Genomic DNA, 18,546 nt, shown 5'->3' on the forward strand with positions numbered 1-18,546 from the left:
CCTTTTTTAGCTGCATAAAATACGTCGACGCAAAGATCGGAGGCGTAAATGCATCATCGTGTGTGGGCGACAAGAAAAAAATAGAGGAAGCCGGCCTAATCTTATGCAGGGAACTCAGAATAACATTTTTCACATAGGACATTTTGTTAAAATACTTTTTGGTATTGACAAAAATGCAAACCCCGTAAAAGAAAAAAAAACGAAGTTGAGAACTGAGCAAGTTGTGACTGATTTTTAATATCAATACATTGCCTTCAATGGGAACGGTGTCTCTTTCAACATGGCCGCCTTGTTGGCACTTTAGTTACTAAAACGCGTCGGTATAACTAGTTTTTCCATCTTTGTTGTTTGGCGCCGAAATCAATGGAATATTCAATAACTATGACGAGTACGCGGATGCAGATTTAGTTTAACCAAAACTTAGTCTGGGGGGGAAAAATACAACTACGTTTCAAGTCGCATTTTTTTTTTTAAACAATTCTTCGTGTAACAAAGATTGTAAATACCGCATGAAGGATTACTTGTCCGTTTTTATATATGGGAGACAATTTGTTTTAAGTTTTAATAAAGCATTGGCTAGATATTATTTATAAAATACTACAGATATACCGTTAGTTATCATGGTTTCATTTTTGACAACGTGACAGTCTTTTTGGTCAAATTTCAGAGTGGGTCCTTGTTCACATGATTCGCCATCCTCATTTTGGGTAAACAAGCTGACGTGAGTTCACCGTGTCGTCATCCATTCAATTATTTCCTGATTTTAATCAAGTCGTCTGCTCTCATTAAGCCCCTTGTCTACCACACCAGTAATTGGATCTTTTCTAGAATAGAGCGCAGGGATTTGTCTTCAACATTATTCTTGCCTAGCCGTGGTGTGCTGGACAGCTGATGCGTACAATCAAGTGAAGCGATAACTGCCTGGCCCTCGAGTTACAACTTCGATAATAACCTTGCAAACTACCGAAAGAAATATGGTGAGTCAGACTCAAGCATCTGTTTCGTATAAATGTTGTATTTGAGATGCTTTGTGGTATTGCTTGAGGCAAACAGTAGCTCTCCAGCGTAAAGCTCATCCACATGCTAACTACGCAGCTATCGGGCTAACTGCTGTTATATAATAGCTAGCGCTCTCTTGCTAGCCCAGCTAAGTTTGTTGCTCATCACGTTTAGTTTTACGTGACAGGATCACAGTACTGGTTGATACTAGAATGCATCTCTCCGTGGTCAAGATGCGCGGTACCGCGTGCATTTGTTTAACCTGATAGAATGAATGAGTTGGTGCCAGTATCAAGTCTACGAGTCTGCAATAGATGTGCGGGTGCAAAGGTGGAATATGTTGAGATTGTGTGGTTGTGCTTTCTCAGGACACCCCACAGTATCCAGGATATCCATCACACTACTGGTACCCTCAGTCTCATCCCACGGGGCACTATGCAAATACCTATCCCCCTGGATCAGATGGCCAGCCACAGTATAACCCACAGGTGAGTTTAGTGTTTGAACATAACTTGAGGCAAAAGGTGTAGAGTTAAAGGAATCACTCTGCCTTTGTTTACAGTATCTTACTACAATCTTATTATTTATTATTGTGTCATGCATACAAGCCCGCCTGGGTTTATAAGGCACTGAACGATCAGAATTACCCCTCATGTTCTCCAGATTCCTGCGCATGTTTCCTCTAGGTCCCCCGGTTTCCTCCCACATTCCAAAAACATGCATAGTAGGCCGACTGTCTACTCCAAAATTGTCTGTAGGTGTGAGTGTGATTGGTTGTTTCTTTATCTGTGCTCTGCGATTGGCTGGCGAACAGTTCGGGGTGTACATCGCCTACCGCTCAAAGTCAACTGAAATAGGCTTCCAGCTCACTTGCAACCCTAGTGAGGATAAGCATTTGATGGATGGATATTACCTAGGGGAAGAATTGTTTTGAAAGCCCAAACATTTAGCGACCCATATCAAATTACGTGACCTTGGATCGCTCACATAATAGGAATCCTACATTACACAAAACTGTAATAACTCAATTCTCAAAATCTACCTTTGTAGGTAATTTCAGGAGGTTATCCAAATGGCCATGGTGTCTACAACCCAGCCCAGGGTCAATATTCAACAAGTGGGTTCCACCCATCCAACCCTTTCTACTGTGCTGACCCTCAGAGAACGCCTCCAGTTTCTTATCCTAGTCAAAGCTGTCCTGCAGAACAAAGCAGTGGGCAAGCTGGTCAGCCACATTCACAAAACCATCACTATCCTGGTATACACTGTCAAGGGGTAAGAACATTTAAACACACAAATGGTATCATTCCTTCTCACTGAATTTATTTCATTGTGTCACCTCTCTGTTCCCAGGGTCCTGGATATCCTCAAGCACCATATTCTCACTACGGCGAAAGTGGTCATGCTATGCCTCCAAACACGCTATATCCCACGGGCCAGTCTCTGCACTCCAACTCCCAGGCTGAAGCTTGGGCCCACCCTGGGACATACGCACCCTCACAGCAACAATGGCAGCCAGGCCAACAGCTACCCACAAATCATTATGGAAATCCCGTACGTCCGCTACACCCTCCAGCTTGGCCAGGGACTGGAACTGGTGCACCACCTCCTTATCAACCCAAGGTAGTATTTATGCAAATGAACAACAATCATTTAGAGCTAAGCTCATGGGAAGTGCGGGGTTTGAGTTTTTCAAGGTACCAATTGTAACCTTGTATGTATTTCTCAAAGTCAGGTGTTGTGTCATGATGTGTTGTCACTCGTTAATGTGCTGTGCAGATGAGCGCAACGCAGTGTCAGTGCAGCACAGTGTGGGAAGGGAACAGAAAAGAGATGGTTAATTATGTAACAATCAGGTCACGTGACATTATGTCATATTATGTCGTAAGTACAACAATCAGTGAGTGCGTCCTAAAAATTTCAACGCCGCTCTCACAAAGGAGCAGGATAGATAGATAGATAGATAGATAGATAGATAGATAGATAGATAGATAGATAGATAGATAGATAGATAGATAGATAGATAGATAGATAGATAGATAGATAGATAGATACTTTATTGATCCCAGGGGGAAATTCAGTGTTCAGCAGTATCCATACCCAAGAGTGGATAACAGATATGCAGTACATTCTTATGAAAGTGTCATTCACCCACCAGTAATATGTAAATAAATAAACATTAATCATATTAAACATGACAAACATCAATCCAAGATCATATCCATGATCGTACCCCTGCCCCCGTGTTGAGTTAGAAAGTCTCACAGCATGGGGGAGAAATGAGCCTCACCCTTTCCGCGGAGCGGGACAGTGTCAGCAGCTTGTCACTGAAGCTACTCCTCCGCTTGGAGATGGTGCTGTGCAGTGGGTGGATGGGCTTATCCTTAATGGACAGCAGCCTGGCCAACACCCGTTCTGCCACAGACATCAGACCAGGCAGCTCTATGCCAACAACGGAACCTGCCTTCCTCTACCAGTTTGTCTAGGCGGGAGGCATCCCTCTTCTTGATGCTGCCTCCCCAGCACGCCATTGCAAAGAAGATAAATATCATAAATATCTGTTTTTAAATGTAAGTAGTAAAAGTAAAAAAGACATCGGACAAAAATATGTACGTATAGATACTTGAGAAATCTACTTAAGTACAGTAACAAAGTTGGTAAGTTACTTCCCACCACTGTAGATTTTAAAATCTCGCAGAAGGTTTCAAATCGCATTTGAGGCCAAGTGCCGTGATGTGCTTTCATTTTGGAAATGGAAAATAGTTCCGTGTTTCATTCCAGGACCAACAGCTCCAGCGCGCCCCACAAGTGGGACCGAAGCCCAGGCTGACCACATCCCCAAATCGCTCCAATGGAAAAGCTGCAGAAATTAGTTCACCACCTCAAATCTACAACATAGCAAGGCAAATTGATCAAAATCACTCACAAGGTGAGCCCCCACCCTCTGCTCCCACCCAATCCCCAGCTCCAGGCAATGCTGGACCTCAGTTCGTCAGCGACAACCCCAGTTTAGCTCGTGTCCAGCAAATCATGGCAAGAGTGCTGCTGCTTCAGGAAGATGTTGATGAATTTGTGGGAAAAAAAACAGACAAGACTTATAGATACCTGGAGGAACTTCTTACCAAAGAGCTGCTTGAGCTGGACTCTGTAGAGACTCTGGGACTTGAAAATGTCCGTCAAGCACGGAAGGAGGCTGTGCAAAGGATCCAGGCCATTCTTGACCAGCTGGAAAGAAAGGCTTTCTAAAGCAGGTCATGAACCAAATTGATGGGCCTCAGACCCTCCCAGCTTCTTCCAGATCTTTGAACTAGAGCGTCTAAATACATTTTTCAATGACCCAGTAGGCTGTTGGTTACATGTGACGCAGTGCCAATGCAGTAGATCAAGAAGCTGTTTTTTTTTTTTGTACATATCATAAGAAACTGTCAAATCAGTCAATGACTGAATTTGGATTTTTGGTAGTCTGACTGATACAGGAAGAGGGAATTATCATTGCCGCTCCCAAACTCTTGCTCATCTCCAACAAGTGATCAGAATCAAGTGATCACCCAGCTGTCCTTGCGTGTGTGTGTCAGTTTTAATGTGGTTCTTTGCTCCTCACAACATGCACACTGCCTTAACTGCCCATGAGTGTTTGTCACAGTTCTCTTGCATGATCACCTCGTCATCGATATCCGTCATCAAAGCAATCACAGGACTGTAGTTCAGTGTATTTTGTTTCCGCTGTGCTCTGCCCTGCATGAATAATACTTTTGCAACCTCTGTGAACCCATAATTGGACCTTAAAGAAAGAACGATAAAAAAAAAAAAATCTGAAAATTATTGTCATCTTTGTTTTTGGGTTTATGCTGCAATTTCCAACTCGAATGTTTAAATTAAATTTATATATTGAAACTATCCTCATACCTTCATGCATTGAGCGCATTTTCCCAAATATCCATTAAAATTGTGAAGAACTAATTTAATGTCAAAATCTGTTCTATCATTGTTGCCACCATACTTGCAATGTCACACAATCCTTCCAAGTATAGTGCAAGACATATGTCCCACTTAAACATTGCAGCAGTGGTGACAAAATACCCTATATCAGATGTTTAATATATTTAGAAAATGTATTGCATGGGAAATTTATCATTTGTCTTATCTACGTATTCATTTTGTTTGTGTGTACTGTTACATGAAGCCCAACTGTAAAATGTCAGGTGTAATGCATGTTTCCAACACAAAATGGAAATATATGGTTGACTATAAAAAGAATAAATAAATCTGTAAAAAAAAACAAAAAACAGCATTTATCACAGTTGAAAATTCTGAGAAATAATAAAAAGGCTTATATTTTTAACTCATGGAGAAATGTGTCTTTCTTGCAAACTAATGTAATGAATTGCCATGTATTTTGTAGGTAAATTAAGGATTTTTTTTAAGCTATCTCATATTTTAAAAAAACAAACAAACTGTTGTTATATTTGTGTAAACTGTTGCATGGAGCCACTGCGTTGCTAGCGAGCAGTCTGGTCTATAAATAGGCAGCTATTTTGATGCAAAAGCACAACAGTAGAACCCCAAACGTTGGGACCAGGAATGAATACAAGGGGGCAATAGTCTCACAACGCCTTGGACATCCCGACGATAGTGTTGTGCTACTCTATCAAAGTTGTGCTGATTGCACACTTGCATGGAAATAACCCCCAGGGAATCATCCGAAACTTGTTTTGTTGCCTCAGAGGAGTGCTTAAATCCAGCACTGGAAAGGAGATGTCTTTCACATCCAAACTTCCTTCATCCTGGAATGACAGACTTCCTCCCAGGAAGGTGGAAATTGACCTAAGCTCCCCTGGTTTAGCTGTGTGTGAGTTGGAAAGACTCTTGTTTACTGGCAAAGCCATCATCAGCCATGCAGACGAAGTATGGCCAAGGCTCTACATTGGTGATCAGTAAGTAGCTTGATTGCATTTCTTCATTCTGAAAATAACACTAGCTGGTCCAAATATTCTTTTAAATAACCCAAGATGAATATTGTCAACTTTCTCTAAGTTTAATTGAGTCCACACTCATCCAAAGAAATAAATCAAATAGCTGTACACAAGTAATTCTAGACCCCTCAAGTTACATTCCTCATGGTGACAGCTGGGCTATTTGAGTTTCCATCAATAACCTGGCCATTAAGTCTACTACACATTTCCCATTAACTCAACTTCCTTTATAGAAAACTTTTAAAACAACCACCACAGCATACAAAGTGGAGCATAGTTAATTCATACAACAACAAACACAGTTAAAACAATAAATAAGTCAAAAGTCAGAGACTACAAATGTGTTTTAAGATGAGTTTTCAAGATGGACAGTCAGAGGGCTTACCTAATATTTAGCTGAAGGTCATTCCAAAGAGCGGGACAGGCTTGATCCCCGCTGAGCCTTTGCGTAATCCTCGGTACCTTTAATGCTGACCTAAGGCACCGAGCATGTGCAAGGCGCTCAGAGAGGTAAGGTGGGGCGAGGCCATTTAGAGATTTGAAAATTTTTTTGCAGAATCTTAAAAAAACTAAAAAATGTAGAGGGAGCCGATTTAGGCATACATCCTAGGAGTTATGTGTTTGAAGTCAAGAGGCGAGCAGCCAACTCGACACCTGATGGAGGACTTTCTAACTCCAAATAAAGTGCATTACAGTAATCCAAGGCATGAATCACTCTTGGGAAAGGAGATGCTTTATCAGTTCAAACTAAAATGTCTTCAGTAAATAAGCCACTCTGATGGACTGGTTGATTAAATGTTTCATTTCTTCATAAAACACTACTTTTGAGACAAATCACATGCTAAAGTATTTTTTCATCCCCACAGACACAGTGCCGAGAACAAGAATGATTTATCCAAGCATGGAATCACTCATATCCTTAATGCAGCTCACAGTAAACGTCGAGGGTGTCCCAACATCTACCAGGGAATGAAGATAAGTTATATGGGAGTAGAGGCAAACGACTCATGTACCTATGACATGAGTGTCAACTTCCAGGCAGCTGCGGATTTTATTCACATGGCTCTTAGCAGGGGAGGTGAGAAATGAAAAGAAGTCATCTGGTATTAAAATGAGCAATTAAAAGCAACTTTTATTTTGTGTATTGGGTTTCTTTAGGTCACGTTCTGGTGCATTGCCAGGTAGGAGTGAGCCGTTCTGCCACCTTGGTCCTGGCGTACTTGATGCTGAAGCAGAGACTCACCCTGGTGGAGGCTATATGTGCCGTCAAAGAGAACAGGGGGGTCATTCCTAACCGAGGTTTCCTCCGACAACTTATCCGTCTGGATAGGCAACTTTTTGGCACACATAAGTGAAGGTGTGCAGCTGGGAATTTTGGTCTTCTAGAGGAAAAAAAAGAGCACCATTAACATCACTTTAAGGCGCATAACTTCAATGATGCAAATTGAAAAACAATTTTTTATGGCCACTGACACTGCAAAATGCTGATTTCACTTATCACGATAAATGAGGGATTACTTTTTATATATTTTACAATGCAATGCCTTCCAGATTTCTTTTCACCATTTTAAGAAGCTTAGCGTGAAAAGTACCATTTTGGGATGGATGCATGTGAATTTCAGATCTTTATTTTGTAACTGTAATCCCCCCCCCCTCTCCATTATTGCATACGTATATATTTAGACGAAGAACTATATGCACTTACTGGATTTGCAGGTTTTTGTACACATTGCTTCAGTCTTTATGTGGACTGTGCAAACTGTGTTGTCACAGTCGAGCAGCAAACATTACTGGAACCACCGAGAGTCGAAGAGGCTAAGCACATAGAAGAGTACACTAATCCAAAGTTCAGTCGATTGGCCTCATTGGTGGGATGAAAGTCGAGATCACATTTTGGTGATGTAATTTATTATTGAATCGAAATAAAAGTAATGCAAAAAACATTTTGCCGTTGAATTGCATGAAATGGCATGAGGGAAATTAATGTTTGCTTGAATATCCTTGGATGTTAAGTTTACAAAGTCAAAATCAAGGTGAAAGTGCTTTGCATGATCATCTCAGCCACCACCGCTTCCTCACAAAATGGGAGGAGACATGAGACGACATCATGCGGAAAGTGGGCTCATCCCACTCATTCAAGGTGTATAAAGAAGACAGCAGAAGAAGACCTCACTGTCCTGTCTGTTTGGTTTTGAGGCTAGAGAGGCAGTCAGCAATTGGTAAGTTATTCAATATCCAAATCTCTTTACCTTTTCCACTTTCATAACGTATAAAATGATCAATAATAAATTCCAATAAAGTATGTTTTTTTATTCACCAATGTTGAACAGGCTGCTTTACCAAAGTAACAGAGACAAATGAAGTATATTAAAACAAGGCGTCTTCAACAAAAATGAAATAACAGACTACAAATATTTGTTACGCTTAGCCTTAAAGAAATCCAGATCCTTACTTTGCAAAAGAATAGGAAGCTGTCAAATGTTTAGGTGAGAAAATCATTACCTCCATCATCATGTTACTTACAGTAGAAGGCATACTTTTTCCAAAACCACGTTGAACCATCATGCAATATGGTCGAAGGTAAAAAAGATGCCGACTTTTTGGCCATGGATATTCTGCATTAGCGTACTGTTTGCCTTGAGGGAACACTGTACACGAGTCTGACAGTATATACTTTGCTTGTTGAACTTTGAGATGTCCAAAGGATTGTTGGTCTAATGTGTAATCAGAAGATCAATTCTACATGTTTGAACTTTCGCCATAGTCCACAATGATGCATGCGGCCCTGGGTGTCTGGATCTTATCAGCAGTGGTCTGTCTGGGAAGAGGCCACCACCATGAAGGACACACTGATGGGACCCTCTCACACGTGAGCACGGGAAACAAAGAGTTTGCCTTCCGGCTGTACAGGCAGTTGGCGGCTCATTCTAAGAACCAGGACAAGAACATCTTTTACTCACCAAGCAGTGTGTCCGTTGCCTTTGCTGCCTTGTCTGTCGGAGCCCGGGAGGAAACCCTCCAACAGCTTTTGAGTGGTCTTGGTTACAACAGTTCCCAAGTTACACAGAATGATATAAACCGAGCCTTTAGTATGATCCTCAAAAGGCAAGAGAATTCATCAGACATCAATGAAGGGACTGCTGTGTTCCTGGATAACACCATCCAGCCAAAACCCGAGTTCCTGAAAGATTTGAAAGAATCCTTTTATACAGATGTGTCGAATGTCAACTTCCAGCAAACAACAGAAAGTGCTGACACGATCAATAAATATGTAGCGGATAAGACTCATGGGAAGATCGATAAATTGGTGAAGAAACTGGATGCCGGCACCATCATGTATCTCATAAGCTACATCTACTTCAAAGGTACTTGAGGATAACAATTACTGCTGAAGTTTGTGTCTTTTTCGAGATCTGACATAAAATGTGGTGTTCTCTGTAAAATGACTCATTTCTGTTCATTCTTATCATACAGGAATGTGGGACAATCCTTTTGATGCCAAACTCACAAAAGAAGCCGAGTTTACCGTTGATGAGAATACCAAGGTTTGAAACTACATCTTGAAAAAAAGAATACCGATGCCGGAATGAAAATCTCCAACTTCACTCTGAATTGTTTTCCAGGTTGCTGTCCAGATGATGAACAAGGAGGATCATTTTGATGTCTATCATGACCTGGCAATTAACACGACGATCTTGCGCCTTCCCTTCAACAGCTCTTATTCCATGCTCCTTCTGTTGCCTGATAGCATGGAAGGACTAGAAAAGGAAATATGCCCAGAACATGTCACCAAATGGTCAAAGTGGATGAAAAAGAGGTTGGTTTGTTCACATTTTTGGTGGAGGACCTTGCTAGATTGCTCCTGGTGTGATCATTTTAATCACTGTACGCTTGCCTGTTTCTTTTAGGTTGTATGATATATCTATTCCAAAGCTCTCTATTAAGACTGACTACGCTCTGAAGGAAGTGCTGATTGAAATGGGAATGACTCACATGTTTGATAATCGAGCAGATTTGAGTGGCATTTTGGAGGGGAAGAATCTGTTGGTCTCCGACGTAAGGATGCGGTCAACTTTTTCTACTCTTCTTTCCGTCAACGCTTCATCTCACGCCGCCTATTTCATTTCAGGCTGTGCACCAAGCCACCCTTGATATTGACGAGACTGGAGCCACCGCTGCAGCCGCCACAGGCGTTGAGATCACTCTGATGTCCTTCCAATACGTCCCTGTGCTGAGGTTCAATCGTCCATTCATGCTTCTTGTCACTGAAAACACCACAGATGACATTCTCTTCTTGGGCAAGATAATCAATCCCACCATTTGATCAACAGCAGTTGGTGTATCCTCATCATTGTCACCATAATAATAAAATAATACTGCAGTCTTTGAGATCGTTATTTTACTTTTCTTGTTAAGTAAAATCTTGCCATCCATCCATCCATCCATCCATCCATCCATCCATCCATCCATCCATCCATCCATCCATCCATCCATCCATCCATCCATCCATCCATCCATCCATCCATCCATCCATCCATCCATCCGCTTGGATGCATTTCTTTTGTAAATTGCTAAATGTATTGCTAAATACAAAATGGTTTTTTAGACTTCGTAATTCATTCTGCTTCTACCATCATGAGTTACTTCATCATTAAAGTCTAGTGAGCTTGTCAAAGAAGCAAACCCAAGGCATGACATCACCTACACCAAGCCTCACAGATTAACTTGTGTGTTTCAGATCATAAGTAGATTTACTGATCTGTTCTTTTGCCATACATTTGCCTTTCCATCACTTTGGTAAAGGTTATTCTTGGTTTTAATTGTTCATAATACTTTGTTAAAAAGCTTTTGTAGCTAATCTCTGTACTTTGCAAATTCCAATCTGGCCTTCTGATTCTTTTTGGTGATGAGTGATTTGCATCTTGTGGTACGGCATGTATATTTCTTTTTTCAAAGTCTTTATTGACAATGTAACTCATGATGGAGGCCTGAAGAATGAATATACATAAATTAATATAACTAGAATAATAAGCTTTAAGTATTTCTTCCCAATTACATTTTCTCTTCCCTTTATTAACCAGAGATGCAAGTAAACTTTTCTAGATTATTTTTTACTTCTACTCCTCCTCCTTCTACTACCACTACTATTATACATATTATTATTATTAATAATAATAATAATAATAATAATAATAATAATAATAATAATAATAATAATAATAATAATAATAATAATAATATGTAATAGTGATATATTTACAAATGCAGCAAGAAGGGGGATTTTATTTTCTGAAACGTCATAGTTATAACTAGTGAATACATTTTTTAATTTAAAAAATCAGCGTCAAAATACGTTTAGGACACACAAAACTATGTCGTATTAATAGTTGCTCTTGACGAGATTAGCGTTATTATTTAGGGAAATTAGTATGCATGCCTGGGAAATACTCAGTAGATGGCGGTAATGCATCTAAACGTTTTGCGCCAACCCCGATAAAACACCAACGAAGAAGAAGGCTTTCCAATTTAAGGCAAACATGGCGGAAACAATAGAGCAGGCGACGCTAACCGGCGAATATTTTCCCAAGGAAAGAAAAAAGTTAACCCCCGAGGAAGAAGCCAAGCTAGAAAGGCAACATTTTTGGAGGATAATCGACGCCTTTAGGTTTTACAGGTGTTGTTATATGTCAAAATATTAAGAGTAAAAAATTATAGCTTTAAGTTCTTTAATAGCAAGTGTTAATTTCTTTTTGTCCATTCATTTTCCAACTGTACTTATTTACGCATTGGTCTGCTTTTTAATCCCTCAATTTGTGTCAGGATGTCTCTTCTAGTGCTCTTAAATGATTTTTCTGAAAGGTTGTAATCCATCCTTATCCATAGAAGAATAACGTTTTAGACAGTTGGAATTGATATGACGTTTTTAGATGTTTCACAACTACCTGGATGTATAAATCACCGTATTAAAGTTGGACTCACCATAGCAACAACGTTTGCGTTTACCTACAAATGTGTAACCTATTTATTCATTTTCTTTAGGGTTCATGTACAAGAGCATGTCAATCGAGCCGAGCGTCACTTTCGTAGTCTACCTCAGCGCCACCAGAATTTATTGCCGTCTGTCCTGCCCAACCTGGTCCGCATCCGTCAATGTGCAGACCACAACCATGAAGTCCTACAGGCCATTGTCGAGCACAGCATTCACATGTTTGAGAACATTGAGTATGGGGAACGGGTGAGTCATGAGTTTTTGCTTATATGCCGCTTTTGTACTTGTGTGGGACCTTTGTCTACGATGGCTTGGTTCGATTGTCCAAAATGACGTATACTAATTTGGTTGGAGGCTTTCTGATAGGCCTAAATGGTTACTTGTATGTGTTAGCAGTGCATTTGACTGGTGATCTATCCACGTTTTGCTTCAGCTTGTATGAGCCTCTGTCTCGTAGAGACTGGTGGATGGATATGGTTTTATTCTTTATTCAGGAGGATCAGAGGAAGGTGTGCCCATCCTCAACATTTGACATGGACAAACTCAAGTCCACCATAAAGCAGTTTGTCCGAGACTGGAGCGAGGCGGGTCAGGGGGAGCGGGACTCCTGTTATCAACCCATCATCCGGGAGATCCAAAGACACTTCCCAAGTGATATATAGTAGGAAGGATACACCATACACACATGCAGAAGGATACTAAGAGTATTTTGCTCAGATTTGTATCGCACGCAACGTAAATGTGTCTTGACATGATGATACATCATCAGTTGTGGTCTTGTAAACTCGTGAGTCTTTTACATGTGATATGTGTGTTTTATTCTGTCAGTGATGTATCTAAGGTCAGCGTGCTGGTCCCCGGGGCTGGACTTGGTCGTCTAGCCTGGGAAATTGCTCGTTTGGGCTACATTTGCCAGGGCAATGAATGGAGCTTCTTTATGCTTTTCGCTTCCAACTTTGTTCTTAATAGGTACATTGTGCACAAACATGAGTCCTCCATTATATGATGATTACTTTCCTGTGAAGATATGTTTTTCTGTTTCACTCAGGTGTGAAAAAGTGAATTGTCTGACACTGTACCCCTGGATTCACCAGTTTAGCAACAATAAGAAGTCTTCCGACCAGACACGGCTTATCAGATTTCCCGATGTCAATCCTCAGAGTTTACCGCAAGATTCAGACTTCTCCATGGTAGCAGGGGACTTCCTGGAAGTCTATTCCGATGCAGGTCAGTAAACTGAAACCTTATTGGGGAAGGTATGCCTCACTATGTGAGGCGAAAAAATGTCTGTGCTGTTTAACAGATGCACACTCGAAAAAGTTGTTGGTAGCCTTTGTTAAAGAAGGAAAACCCTACAATCGTTACTGACGAGACTGCATTTTGCCAGAATGCATCATGAAAAGTTTCCGTGAGAATGTCCTTTGGACAGATGAGACAAAACTGGAGATTTGTGCAAGCCACAGTAGATCACAAATGCAGCATTGTAAGAAAATAACACTATATACACTACTGTTCAAAGGTTTGTGGTCGCTTAGAAATGTCCTTATTTTTAAAATAAAAACGTTATTTTTTTTCCAATGAGGATAACATTAAACTAATCAGGAATACACGCTATACATTGTTAATGTGATGAATGACTATTCTACTAGATACTAGTACTGCACTATTCTACTAATTCAGACGTTATGTATTTATTAATAAATGGCATGCATCTATTAGATTCTTGGGACTGTGTGGCAACGTGTTTTTTTATCGACACGGCTCATAACGTCATACAGTATGTGGAAACCATCTGGAAGATTCTTAAACCCGGAGGAGTGTGGATCAATCTGGGTGAGTCCCCATCACAGTCCCCATCTAACAATGATCTTAAAAAAAAAAGTTTGTTACGTTGTTGGATTTATACGCAGTTTCGATTCCATTTTAATACTTTTTATTTTGTACAGGGCTAAAATCCCAATGAGTAGGTGTTTAGCTGCATTTCAGAAAATCATTATATGCTTGTATTCTGTATTCTGTCTATGAATTAGAAATTACAATGCAGTTGACGAAAACATGATTAAGAAGATTCTCCAAAATGTAGTAGCCACATATCATTTGTGGGTTTTTTTCTGGTAATATTTTAGAGAGGTTGAGGCTCTATTTTTTTCTGGGAGAAATTACATAGTTTAATGTCTTTGTTCCCCTCAGGTCCGCTGTTGTACCATTTTGAGAACATGGCCAATGAGCTCTCAGTGGAACTCAGCTATGAAGACATCAGGGCAGCTATGGTGAAATTAGGCTTCCACATAGTGGTAAACACAAAAGTTTTATACAATAACAATTACAAAATTACAATAACATTTTTTTAGAACAATATTGTTTTCCCATAAATTTCCACAACAAATGATAGTATTTAATTTTTATGTGATATTAGGGCATAGTAATTTTAAAAAATCCTTTTTAAGAGCAATTCACTTTTAAGGCTCAAGAATGTTTAACGCAGACATTGTAATGTCGAACACAAAATAAAATATTTTAGGTAAAAAATATAAAGCCAGTCTCATCCATGTTTTTTTTTATCTTCAGAATGTTTCCTTTCACCTGCTTATATAAAGCTTGAATGGCCTTGTGGGTTTTTTTTTTTTTAAAGGTAATTTGTATTCTGTATCGAAAGTCTACAGCATTTCTTTGTTTCTCAACAGAGATAGATAGCTGCATCTCTTTTACTATGGAGTGATCTGTGAGGCGTTATATAGAAACGTTGTCAGGAAATGCACGTCCCTGCTCTATTTTGTGTTTGTAGACTGAAATCAGTTTGCTGTTTGAAATAACACCTGTTGTCCTACAGGTGGAGAATGAGTCTCTACATACCACCTACACAGAGAACGAGCGTTCCATGTTGCGATACATTTACGACTGCGTCCTCTTTGTGGCACGGAAACCGGAAAATCTGTACTCTAACTGTCAGGCAGAGGATGATCCACAGAATTCACCGCCAGCTGCCAAATCGCCACGACAAGATAACTCAAAGTCTCATACGTGAGTGGATTTTTTTTAGCCAAGGACGGTAAACTTTGTTTCACTTGAAAAGAATGACCAAGGAAGGATGGAAACTGACCCCAATTATTATTTTGTTACATTGTGTTTCTAAGATGCCAAAAATGTAATCAACTCAGGAGGGGGAGACACTTGGCAGAAACTAAGGATGATTTCATATTTAAGACAATTTGTGATTTGGACATTGCATTAACAGGGAATAACATCAAGAAGTGGCTTTTCCAAGCACCTTGTGGTAAAACGCAAGTTTACTAACAGGTTTCTGTTGAGCAGATTTTTTGAATGCTGGATGGAATTAGTCAACTGCAAAAAGTGTAGAAAGTACCGTAGACATAGACTACACACTTGTTCAAATGGCAGTTTTTTGTTATATACAGTGTATAAAAAAATCAAGCTAAATAATTTCAGATTTTTGCACCTGCTCTTATCAATGGGGGATGTGGCAGTGTTCAGAATTAACTACTCATTTTGAACATTAAGTGGAAACCAGCTTGGGATGGAAATGACGCTTTTTTGAAGCACTCTGTTGAATCGCTTGGAAACTGGGTTCAGTTCAATTCTTCAAGCTTTGGTTATAGTGACCTCTCCTGGAGAAAATCAAGGCTGCAGTGCATTTGAAACATCTTTGCTTTGAAATCTTAATATACACAAACAGACTGAATATCACATTTCTACTAATAAAATATATTTTTATAAATAAAGCTGATGAATTTGTGTATTGTGATAGCTATTGGAGAGTGCTGTGGAAACATGTCATAGTTTGGATGTGCTTGTGTAGCTGGCCATTACGTGGTATGGGGAATACACAAATAAGGCGCATTATTTTTTTTTCTACATTTCTGAATTAAGCTGTGTTTTTCTTTTTTTAAACCTCACAGCTTCTCCACTTTTGTAAAATAATTGCTCACAAAAACAGATGATACTGGAGTGCATAAAAATGGCTGATACTTGGAACACAATAGTATAGGGTTAGGATTTTCCTAACCTTGTTAAAGGTCCTATCAGCCAGGATGTTGAACAATGCGGTTTCAGATATGCAAAATATTGTCAAATTTAAACACAGGTTAAAATGTTTGCATTGTTTGACTAATTTGGGGATTTTTTGAAATTTATAATAACACATTTTCTGTAGTAATGTATCCTGTCCCTTTTTTTCTCTGAAATTCTTTAGTTCAATTGCTCCCGAATCATGCCAAATAATAAATGTATACCGTTCCAATATGGCGGCCTGAAATACGCATCTCAAGAAGCATAGCCGGAAAAGACGTAATTATCCCCGCCCCCCTAAGGCTGGGCCATACCGTGATTGGTCAGTTATAACTGCGCCGCAACAAGCTACTTCCGCAGATAAAGCGTTTGGTGAGTTTTTGTCAGAAAGTAGCTCCTGTAAAATATTGCGCATTTTTGCAATCTTGTGATTTGCTCTTTGATGGCAAAAAGGCTCACCGACGACACTTTGATTTCCCAGTTACCCATTAAGAGAAAATTCCTGTCTCCTTGCCGTGTTGCTGACCTGCAGCTCGGGAGCATGGCTGTGTACGGAGGCGTGAGCACACGAGATTTGTTGAATGATCACTGCAGAAAGAGGAGACGTAGCGTAGAAATTCCAGATGTGCCACAGGAAGAAGCGCCTCTGGATCTCACGGCGACAACCCCTGACGCGCGCAAGGAAAGTATTAGTATGTCACATGCACAGACATGCGGACGCTATAATGAATCTCTCAACTCCACTACGGCCAGAAAACGACGCCGAGAAGAATATGTGGAATCGGGGACTATCGCTTCTGAGGTTTGCACTAAAGTAAGTCAACTAAAAATGTAAAATTAAAACACAGAAGAAATGTACGTACGTGTACAATAAAAATCGATTAGCTGGCGTTGCCTGGCTAGCAACTACCACTAGATGTCACCCTTTGCCCATTGTTTGTTTTATATTACGCACTGAACAAGTGCGTGTTTGTCACCTTCTTTTTCCTCGACTTTTTTTTTTCCAGACAGACATCGATTCTGAAGATTGCACTTACAATTCTTTTCAGTACTGGAGGGTCCCTTTGCCTCAACTTGACCTTTCGCTGCTGGAAGAAACCACAGAACATTGCCAAGTAAAACACAATTCAAATGTCAGAAACGCTTTGGATGCAATGGAGACCTGAAAATGTCAGACTTTATTTAGCAAGCAACCTAAAATATATGTAGAACTGTCAATGTCAATGACTTGAAACGCAAAAGGGATATGTACAGTTGTTTGTTGACCGAGTGACCAGCGCATTTTCCAAAGCTTTCTTTTAAATTGAAAGCTGTTAATATGACATGTTTATATACTGCACTGTAGTAACCTATTAATTTCAGTATGCTAGTAGAATTTCACAATGTCACTAGTAATGTAAAACAACAACAACAATTTAGCCTTTAGAAATAACACAATCACAAGTTGGCCCTCAGGTTCCTCTACCATCATTGAAACATGAAGCCTACATGAATGAGAGAAACTCCCAAATCAACCAGCATGGTCCAATTGTGACAAAAGAAGACAAAGACTTGGACAAATGAGAATTTTCAGTAGCGATTTCACTGGTATATATTCTACAAGTGAGGACAAAGCCCTTAGGACAAAGCCCGCACTAGTAAGTACATTGTTTTTGGCCATCATGTTATTGAGCCGTATCCTAGTTTTGGACATGTAGTGGTTTTGTACATGGTTTTGTGGGTGAATTGAGACTCAGTGCACCTATTAAGGAGTTTTATAATTTTCTTATTGTCATCTGATGATGAGCTAATCCAATAAATCACTTTTTTACCAGCCTGATCAAATTGTTAAATCTGTTTTGCTTGATAATATCAAATGTCTTTGGTAGTTGAAGTGTATTGAACTTGATTAATTTGTTTGTGGAAAAAACACATTGACCAATGGTAAGTTCACATGGTAATTAAGTTGCTTTGAATTTGAATGTTTGTGTAACCATACCACATTTGCTAACAATTAATTATGCTCCGCCTCACAGCTAAAAATACTTGGAAATAAGTGTGTCTCCTAAAAGGTTCGATTAGGCCACTTTGACGTTCACTTTCAGCACACAGTATTAATGTTATCACGATTCCAGAATTATGACATCGATACTATACCTGCATAAATTAATATATATATATATATATATATATATATATATATATATATATATATATATTCTATATATATATATATATATATATATTCTACATATATACGTAGTTATATATATGTATGTATGTATGTATGTATGTAGGCATACATGTATGTATGTATGCATTCAATGTACTTGATTTTTGGCGAATATATTTGTCAAGTTATGCCTCCTATCATGACTTATTTTTCCATAACGACACATCCTCACATTTCAGCACAGTCGCATATTAACGACTGCATTAAGGATAATTAAAACTATAAATCTTTTTTGATTAAGGGTGACTCGTTGACTGTACACACAGATGCAGCCTGGATTGACTGAAATCACAGAAGCTGCACTTTTTGTGTAAAACAACATCGACATAAGTTAGGACAGGATTTTT

General features: G+C 39.5%; 5 protein-coding genes across 6 annotated transcripts; all 5 read left to right on the forward strand.

The window, feature by feature from the left end:
* Window positions 1–72: 72 nt before the first annotated feature.
* bag4 (BCL2 associated athanogene 4) lies at window positions 73–5,341 on the forward strand. The gene is made up of 5 exons (XM_049764075.2): window positions 73–977; window positions 1,368–1,487; window positions 2,050–2,274; window positions 2,353–2,622; window positions 3,781–5,341. The coding sequence occupies exons 1-5, from the start codon at window positions 975–977 to the stop codon at window positions 4,243–4,245; spliced, it is 1,083 nt and encodes a 360-aa protein (XP_049620032.1). The 5' UTR covers window positions 73–974; the 3' UTR covers window positions 4,246–5,341.
* A 128-nt stretch (window positions 5,342–5,469) lies between these two features.
* LOC125994670 (dual specificity protein phosphatase 26) lies at window positions 5,470–7,915 on the forward strand. The gene is made up of 3 exons (XM_049764078.2): window positions 5,470–5,933; window positions 6,839–7,050; window positions 7,131–7,915. The coding sequence occupies exons 1-3, from the start codon at window positions 5,755–5,757 to the stop codon at window positions 7,325–7,327; spliced, it is 588 nt and encodes a 195-aa protein (XP_049620035.1). The 5' UTR covers window positions 5,470–5,754; the 3' UTR covers window positions 7,328–7,915.
* Window positions 7,916–8,062: 147 nt separating this feature from the next.
* LOC125994667 (alpha-1-antitrypsin-like) lies at window positions 8,063–10,361 on the forward strand. The gene is made up of 6 exons (XM_049764074.1): window positions 8,063–8,191; window positions 8,737–9,337; window positions 9,447–9,517; window positions 9,596–9,789; window positions 9,881–10,028; window positions 10,102–10,361. Exons 2-6 carry the CDS (start codon window positions 8,743–8,745, stop codon window positions 10,294–10,296), a joined length of 1,203 nt encoding a protein of 400 aa, XP_049620031.1. The 5' UTR covers window positions 8,063–8,191; window positions 8,737–8,742; the 3' UTR covers window positions 10,297–10,361.
* A 1,116-nt stretch (window positions 10,362–11,477) lies between these two features.
* On the forward strand, window positions 11,478–15,701 carry carnmt1 (carnosine N-methyltransferase 1). Of its 2 annotated transcripts, none has more exons than XM_049764070.1 (8): window positions 11,478–11,646; window positions 12,012–12,207; window positions 12,456–12,622; window positions 12,790–12,930; window positions 13,010–13,188; window positions 13,681–13,794; window positions 14,152–14,255; window positions 14,792–15,701. In XM_049764070.1, the coding sequence occupies exons 1-8, from the start codon at window positions 11,510–11,512 to the stop codon at window positions 14,984–14,986; spliced, it is 1,233 nt and encodes a 410-aa protein (XP_049620027.1). In that variant the 5' UTR covers window positions 11,478–11,509; the 3' UTR covers window positions 14,987–15,701. The 2 variants fall into 2 exon arrangements, with proteins under 2 accessions (XP_049620027.1, XP_049620028.1); XM_049764071.2 differs by having other exon boundaries at window positions 11,480–11,637.
* A 614-nt stretch (window positions 15,702–16,315) lies between these two features.
* wu:fa19b12 (uncharacterized protein LOC560551 homolog) lies at window positions 16,316–17,811 on the forward strand. The gene is made up of 2 exons (XM_049764079.2): window positions 16,316–16,801; window positions 16,995–17,811. Exons 1-2 carry the CDS (start codon window positions 16,430–16,432, stop codon window positions 17,151–17,153), a joined length of 531 nt encoding a protein of 176 aa, XP_049620036.1. The 5' UTR covers window positions 16,316–16,429; the 3' UTR covers window positions 17,154–17,811.
* Window positions 17,812–18,546: the final 735 nt, after the last annotated feature.

This window comes from Syngnathus scovelli, chromosome 3, assembly GCF_024217435.2.
Source record: "Syngnathus scovelli strain Florida chromosome 3, RoL_Ssco_1.2, whole genome shotgun sequence".
NCBI classification, from domain to species: domain Eukaryota; kingdom Metazoa; phylum Chordata; class Actinopteri; order Syngnathiformes; family Syngnathidae; genus Syngnathus; species Syngnathus scovelli.